The sequence below is a fragment of the Seriola lalandi genome, unplaced genomic scaffold (genome assembly GCF_002814215.2).
Source record: "Seriola lalandi dorsalis isolate HSWRI2012SDOR001 ecotype SW California unplaced genomic scaffold, Sedor1 jcf7180002053871, whole genome shotgun sequence".
In the NCBI taxonomy this organism is placed as follows: domain Eukaryota; kingdom Metazoa; phylum Chordata; class Actinopteri; order Carangiformes; family Carangidae; genus Seriola; species Seriola lalandi.
In genome coordinates this window covers 3,304-11,664 of record NW_019524424.1, presented here as the reverse complement: position 1 = coordinate 11,664, position 8,361 = coordinate 3,304, and the positions used below count along the sequence as shown (strand labels likewise).

General features: G+C 43.9%; 1 protein-coding gene across 1 annotated transcript; it reads left to right on the top strand.

Annotated features, from left to right (window-relative positions):
* Nucleotides 1-447: 447 nt before the first annotated feature.
* Nucleotides 448-5,621, top strand: LOC111651939 (PAX-interacting protein 1-like; the record flags this gene model as incomplete). The annotated part of the gene is made up of 10 exons (XM_023402011.2): nucleotides 448-696; nucleotides 827-870; nucleotides 1,442-1,509; nucleotides 1,645-1,747; nucleotides 1,911-2,079; nucleotides 2,920-3,020; nucleotides 3,111-3,245; nucleotides 3,448-3,523; nucleotides 4,305-4,365; nucleotides 5,323-5,621. Coding segments are annotated over 10 exons (1,022 nt in total), but the record flags the coding sequence as incomplete, so codon positions are not given.
* Between the last annotated feature and the right edge of the window lie 2,740 nt (nucleotides 5,622-8,361).

The window sequence follows — 8,361 nt, the reverse complement described above, 5'->3', positions numbered from 1 at the left end:
CTACAGTCAGACTACAGTCAGATTACATTCAGACTACAGTCATGTTTACAATCAGATTACAGCCTGACTACAGTCAGATTACATTCAGACTACAGTCACGTTTACAATCAGATTACAGCCTGACTACAGTCAGACTACAGTCAGATTACATTCAGACTACAGTCATGTTTACAATCAGATTACATTCAGACTACAGTCATGTTTACAATCAGATTACAGCCTGACTACAGTCACGTTTACAATCAGATTACAGTCAGGCTACAGTCACGTTTACAATCAGATTACAGCCTGACGACAGTCGAACTACAGTCACTACTAAAATCAGATTACAGTCTCCAACATAACAAGGACTGCTTCTCTGTTGTCTGTGTGTCACATACAGTCAGACTCTCCTGTAGATCTGTGTGTTGTGTGTCAGACATCAGGATCTGCACCGTCGGTCTTGAGACGTTGACCCGTTCTGGAGAAAGCTCAGTGTTGGTGATGAGGTTTTCCCGCTGGTCTCTTTCAGACCCAGCGGACTGAAATATGAGAAGGCCAAGGAGTGGAAGATCCCCTGTGTGAATGCCCAGTGGCTGTGTGACATACTGCTGGGCAACTTCGAAGCCCTGAGACAGATTCAGCACAGCAGATACTCCATCTACACACACCCTGAACCACTGGTGCCTAACCCACAGCTGGTCCAGAACCTGCTGGGTAAGTACAGCTGAATGTGGCATCACTAATTAAGACTATTAGAAAGATAGTGACAGGATCAAGATGATTAAACAGAGAAAGATCTGGGTTAAAAAAAAAAACAATACGATGTCGCTGTGTTTCTCTGTAGCTGCCTGGAGGACGCCGATCAAAGTGTCTCCTGAAGCTGTGGCGGTGAGTTTGTCGCTAACCTTCGTTCTGATTGTTTCTCTGATATTATGAACCAGACGTTCAGCAGGTTTTCACCAGCAGCTGAATGATCCTCAGAGGTTTCTTCCTCTCCACAACAAACACACCAGGGGGTTAAAACCAGGAGAAACACTGAATAAAACACTTTAAAAGTGTTAAAAAGTGTATCTGACTTAAAACTAGCTAAAAGTCAATGTTGAGCTTCTGTCAGACAAACACACTGACACATGATCGTAGAGGATATGATGTCACTGACAGGCGACCAATGAAACGTCACCATGATTAAAATCACAGATTTCTCTGGGTTGAGAATTGATGGAAACATTTGTGATGATGTGAGAACACAACTCAACAACATACAGAACACAGGTCCAGATGTTTTCAGATGTTTTAATGTGGGTAAGTTACAGATTAGAACTTTAAACCTTCACTCATAAAAGACGAACTCCTCCAGGTCGTGCTCACGTGTTCAGTGTCTGACCCGGTCGGACTGGAGGTCGTGGTTCACACAGCAGACAGCGGCTCGTCTGATTGTGTGTCTGTTGTGTTTGTGCAGAGTCTCCAGCTGCTGCAGAAGCAGAAGATCTCTGATGCCACCAACCAGCCTCCGAACAAGAAGGCCAGGTCAGTACAGGTGCAGTCAGGTGACCCAAACATCAGCTGTCCAGACAAACCATGTAACAGTTAATATTATTGTGTGTGTGTGTGTGTGTGTGTGTGTGTGTGTGTGTGTGTGTGTGTGTGTGTGTGTGTGTGCAGACTGGAGGAGATCCAGTGCCCCAGTAAGAAGCTTCCTCCAGAGTCCACTCCTCGAGTCATGTTCACAGGCTTCGAGCCTCCACAAGTCCAGCAGTACACAAAGGTAAAGTCAGTCTGATGACGTGTTGGCGCCGCTCTTTTCCTCCCGCTCTGATCCACATCAGCTTCAGACTTACCTCATTCCAACAGGACGTGACTGAATCAGCCGCCGGCTCTCTTCAACTGTTGTGTTTGATGGGGTCTGTCCTCTGTCTTCTCCCCCGCAGAGGTTACATGCTCTGGGCGGTGAGGTAGCAGACAGCAGTCAGAAGGTGACTCACCTGGTGGCCAGTAAAGTGACCCGCACCGTCAAGTTCCTCACCGCCATGTCTGTGGTCAAACACATCGTCAGCCCGGAGTGGCTGGAGGAGAGCTGGAGGAGCCAGAAGTTTGTGGGTATGTATATGTCATGTCACGTTCTTCTAAACACACTATCTCAGGAACGCCAAGCTGGACTCGTGGATGAACTGATTAGAGTTTTATGGTCAAAGGTCAAAGGTCACTGTGACCTCACAAACACATTTTTGGCCATAACTCAAGAATTCATATGATAATTATGATTAAATCATCACTAAAGAGTCTGTCATGAAGAGAGCTGATAAAAACACATGATCCAAGTCATGTTGACATTTAAGATGTATTGATTGATTACCATGTCGTCAAGTAACACTGAAGAAAACATTCCACCTTAAAAGATGGCGGTAGCTGCTGGTAGCCTCTGAGTTCCTTAAATCGTTAGTAAAGATGAAAAGACAGAAACATCCTTTCGTCCATCGTTCACTCTGATCAAACTGTTTTACTGGCAGAAATCGTTTGGGGGGGAATTGATAAATTGATGAGGTGATTGTAAAGATCAGCTCTCCCTGTGATCCAGACAGACTGGCTCACCAGCTGCACTGACCTGGATTTAGTTGTCTAAGCTGTCGTGCATTTTTAAAGAATTATCCAAAAAGAAAAAAAAAAATTATTGTGATTTTTATTTCCTCGTGCAGTTTCATTGCAAAAAAAACGTCTAAATACATCTCAACTTTTTAGAAAAAGCTGCTGTGAAATCAGGTGTTTTAGCTGCAACAATCCTAAAAAAAGGCCTGTGAAATCCTGCTGGGACTTTTCCTCACTGCTAGAAATATAAACCAATATGTGTTTTCTCACTACTTAGTCTAATGTGTGTGTGTGTGTGTGTGTGTGTGTGTGTGTGTGTGTGTGTGTGTGTGTGTGTGTGTGTGTGTGTTGCAGATGAGCAGAGTCACACTCTGAGGGATGCCGAGGCGGAGGTGTTGTTTGGCTTCAGTCTGGAGGAGTCACTGAAGAGAGCCCACGGTGCTCCGCTCTTCAAGGTCAGACCACGACTTTCCTCTGGTTTTACACCGGAGCTCACGCAGCCTGTCGCTCACTGACTGACTTGTTTGTTGTGATGGATGTTGTAGGGGAAGTACTTCTACCTCACCCCCGGGATCTGCCCCAGCCTCAGCACCATGAAGTCCATCCTGGAGAGCGCTGGAGGAAAGCTGCTGGCCAAACAGCCGTCCTACAGGAAGATCATGGAGCACAAACAGAACAAGGTCCTTAAAGTTCTCTGCAGACATTTAATATGATTCATATTTTCTTTAACTTGGTTTCCACACAAAAGGTGAAAAAAAAAGGTCAAAAAAGTCAAACAAACTCATTAATAAGCTTCAGTCTTGATAAAGTCTTGACACCTAAAAATAAAAACATAAAGTCTGACTTTATTGTTACTAACTGCATCCTGGTCTTTTGTTGCAGAACCTTCCAGAAATCATCTTAATTTCCTGTGACAACGACCTCCACCTCCTCAGAGAGTACTTCTTGAAAAACATTGGTAACACACACACACACACACACACATACACACACACTTTGTTTTTATTGAACTCTACTGAGTCCCTCTGACCTCTGTCGGCCTCCTGCAGGTGAGGAAACACCTGGACTCACTGTGTCGCAGCTTCAGATACATGTAACATATATGTAGACGTGACCTCAGTATTAAAGGGACAGTTCTGGTTTTTTGTTGTAATGTGAGTTCGTCACATACAGTCGGTACATCACCTGCAGCAGATGATGATGAGTGGTGTCTGTTAGGAAGCTGACGCACCGACAGTGTCAGAGCGATGTGTTACTGTGGGCGGGGCCACGAGGAAAAACCTGTTTTAGACACTTTTAAAAACGGCCACTTACAGGATCCAACATCTGTTTAAATGAAGCTTCATGTGGAATATTTCCAGTGGTTTATCTTCCTGTGAAAACAGCAATTTTCCTTTGGCACTACATTTTTTTTCAACCACTGAACTACCGTGTTCCTACGCTCAGGCACCTACGGAGCGCGCTGTATCACGCCGCGGCCGCAGGTCAGCTGAGTGAAGCAGAAAGCGGCGCTCCGTAGAAGCGCTTGAGCGTAGGAACACGGGAGTCCAGCTGTTTTCACGAGACGAAAAACAGCTGAAAACCTTCTACATGAAGCTTCATTTAAACAGATGTTGGATTGTTCGGGTGGGTGTTTTTAAAAGTTCGGGTGGAGGCCGTGACGGAGCGAAGAGTAAACCTTCAGCTTGTGACGTTCCAGTTGATCTTGTGCTGATGTCGTCTGTCGTCTCTTTGTCCAGATGTCCACAACGCTGAATTCATCTTGACCGGAGTTCTGACCCAGAAACTGGACTATGACTCATATCCTTTTTCAGCCAATGGCAGCTTCTGACACTGACGTGTGATTTCTCTGCTCTGTTGTTATTAAAGATATGATTCGTGAAGATGTTCAGACACAGTCAGAGTCGGGACAGTTCATGTTCTCAGGTCGTCCTGTTGCTCCGAATCTGGTACAAACGCTCTCCCGGATTCTTGGCGGTCAGAGGTCAAAGGTCACTGAGCTTCAATCTGAGTATAGAAAGAACTTCGTCACATTGTACCAGCGCACAATATCATTTATTATAAATATGTGGTTAATTGACTTCTTCCTTTAAATATAAAATATTATACATTTATACTTTATATTTCGTCTTCTTATGCTGTCATGGTGGATGAGCTAATGTTACCATGGTAACAATCAAGTGACACTTGCGCTGTCCAGTAGCACTGAACAACAAAAAACAGGAAAACCTGGCTCATAAATTGTTGTTTGCTGACATTGTTATGGAGAGAGCAAAGAGAAGAGAAAGTTTTTAGAAATTAAAATCAGGTTTTTCTTCTTCTATTGTTTCACTCTTTGTTGAATTTTCAAAATAAAACGTCCCCGTAACTGTTGAATTCCTCTTAAAGACAAACATTTTCTGCTGCGGTAAACGGAGCTGAGCGGTTGGATGCTTTTTTAAAAAAAATTTATTTGAAAAAAAGTCTTAATTTACCCAGAATTCATTGTACCACAGGTACCCAGAATTCATTGTACCACAGGTATAAGATAATCAAGAACTAACCAAAGCAGCAGAGTGACCAGTGTCCTCACTTCCTGTTTACAGTGTTGTTGGTGGATGTAGTACAGACCACTGCTGCGGTCGTTAGTCATGTGACATTCGCTCAGAGGCCGGTTCATCACGTGGCTGATGAAGCTCACAGGTGTTGATTCACCTGGACGATCAGGCGCAGGATGCAGGTTGCTGTAGAAACAGTCACTTTCCTTGACAGTCACACGTATAAGTTCACTTGATGGCGAAGCGACGGCGGCCGGAGGAGGAGGAGACGGAGACGATGACGCCCCCCTGTACAGTCCAGCCACACTGACTTTTATATGTTTTTATTTCTGTGCATAGATCCGAGTCTTTTTGTAGACTTTTGTTACCTGTTGGAGAATAAATAAATAAATAAATAAATGGATGTTATTTTTGTGAATGTTTACATTATGGAAGATTTTAACCTTTTTCCTGTTGTTCTGATAGAATGTGTAAAAGCGTCAGCTGCTTTTTGAATAAAACTGTACATTTGTTTGTGAAGTGTCCTCGTCTTTCTCATCGTGTTGTGGTCTTCGGGATGTCTGATGTGTCCTCAGGTGAGAGCTGAAGTCTGGAGGTTCAGCAGCTGAGCTTTTGTCCACAGGTCAAACAATCACCTCCCTCGTTCGTGTCGGAGAGAAGGACGTTTGAGAACAAAAGCTCCGTCTCAGCTTCTCGTCACTGGAGCTTTTTCTTGAAGGTATTCCTCCCAGGTTTCTGCAGATAATTCCTGATAGATTTGATTTAATTAACTGTTAATGAGGGTCTGGGGTAGTTACTGGTGAAGTCCTAATTGGTGGCTGTCAGACAGATAGCCTGGGGTCATGTGTGGGTGGGGGTGCCGGGTGGGAGGGGGGTGTGCAGCGTCGCCTGCGGTGCTGCCCTCAAAACTACAGCAGACTGAATTAGACACAGCCTGAGCCAAGGTCATGTGCTACATATTCCACGTGTCTGTCTCTGTTTACACGAACACGAGACGGGACGTTCGCTGCGTTCACCTGAACGTCTCAGGCCTCTCGAACAGAACCAGAACTCCACCTCAGAGCAGGTTCGACCCAGACGGAGCTTCACAGACGTTTCTGTTCCTTCCAGGAATCGCAGCAGGGAGCGTCTCTGTTCAGCCCCGGTGTGAAACCTGAGCCGGGTTCACACAGAGGCTGCGACCTGCTGCTGTTTCACTGAAAACCCACGTCAGTGTCTGAGAGACTGTTGGATTAGTCCCTGAATGCAACTGTAGGGTCTTTTCTTACTCAGTTACCCACAGTTAGCCCTCGCTGGAGGAGTAATACCTGCTGCAGTGGATAACAGAGGCTCTGAGACATGAAGCCGTGAACCTGTAGAGACAGAATCAAGGGAATATTCCTCTTAAAACAGGTTTGTCAGTTTATTGGTACATCCTGTATGAAGTCTCTGAGCTGCTGTGGTGTGACGGCTGCGTCTTTAATGGCTCGTCACACAAACCATCATCAAACACCAGGAGAAATAGAGTGCTGCTCCTCCCACAGAGGCCACATGATGGCCCCTTCATCGACCCCCAGTTCACAACCTGATGTCCCAAAGGTTTTTATGAACGTCCTATGATCCCTGAAGCATCAGTAAAGGATGTGTGGCCCCTTTCTTAAACCCCTCACTGTAACATGTAGGGAGAAGGCAGATGTTTAACATCTGGAGTCTGTAGTTCAGTCCAACAGACCCAGTGAGGAATATATGATAAGATCATAAACAGTTAAGGTTTTAAAGAACTCCTCATCAACGCGACTGTAGAAGTGAAGATGCTCCAGAGGTGATCCAGATGTTGTTAGTGTGACAGCTGCTGATCAGACGTCTGGCGTCCTGCCTACTGCCCATGTGCTTTTCATGATGGCATCATCAGATAAATGAAGAAATCCACACAAGCAAGAAAATCTCCGAGCACACACACACACACACACACACAATTTGGGCAATCCTAATTAATTCCAATTAGAAATGCAAATAAGGAGGCTCATCTTTGATTAAGCGGCAGTCAGGCTCCTTGTTGGTTTGTGATGTCCTCCTCTGACGCAGCCCAGTTGTGGGGAGAAGGAAGGAAAAAAGTATTGGGACACAGAAACTGTTGTAATTAATTAATGTAATTAATGCTTCGTGTGAGATATTTCTAATTAGTCCCCAGTCCCTCCCTTTCCTGCATCAGACACAGTTTTGGCCTGTTCCACAGGATGCAGAGGAATTACAGACTAATTACACAGAGACGGGCGCTGGGATTCATCTGGCCCCGCAATTTACATATGAGCTAATTAGCATATGATGGAACTAATGACTAATAATTTCGCCAATTACAGGGCTGGGCTCGCTCAGTGCACGTTTGGAAAGAGGAGGCCTCATAAAAATGTCTTGTTCCAGACGAGACAAAGAGGAGAGCGGGACCGGCTCCAGGTCCAGGTCGACTGAGCTGCTCCCTGGACCAGCAGGAGGTCAGGGCGTCCTCACGGACCTGGAGGGGGTCAGTGTTTCAAACAGTCACTGCCCCACTGTCACAGACTGGATCCTGGATCAGGACTGAGAGCGAGGCCGTAGGTTCGGTCTCAACATTAGTAGAGACGCAACAATCCCACCACCCCTCCAAAACAAAGAGACTGACCTTTTAATGCCATCAACCAAACGGTTCATTAACATATACGATCTGGATTTAGATTCAGGAAGGTCTATATGCAATTGTAATATAAGTAGATGTGATGAATTTCATATATAAGATATATGTACACATGAAGTAAAATCATATATGTATTTTATATATATGTATGTAAAGATTACATATGAAACCTGTTTCAATTGGAACAATATCATATATTGACATATAGCAAATAGAAACATGTATTTTAGTATGTCTGTTTGTATTATAGGTTTATATTATACACGTTACATGAATGTATATCCGTCTCAAAGCCTGTTGGTATATGTTCATATTGTGTATGTATGTATGTGTATATATATATATATATACACATTTTAATGAGAATTAAGAATATACAAATATAAGAATATACAAACATCGAATTTTAATAATGATATTTTAATGACCTTGCATTGCAATAGGAATATTAAATATATATTATGAACTTATATCTTCCTATATCCTCTTATAAGTGACACATATGGTCTCTCACATCTCTCTTGATATAGTGACATATATTTAATATATATGTCATAAGTCAGAGCAGAGTAAGGCCTGAAAACATCAAGTATAGTAAGGCATAAAAAT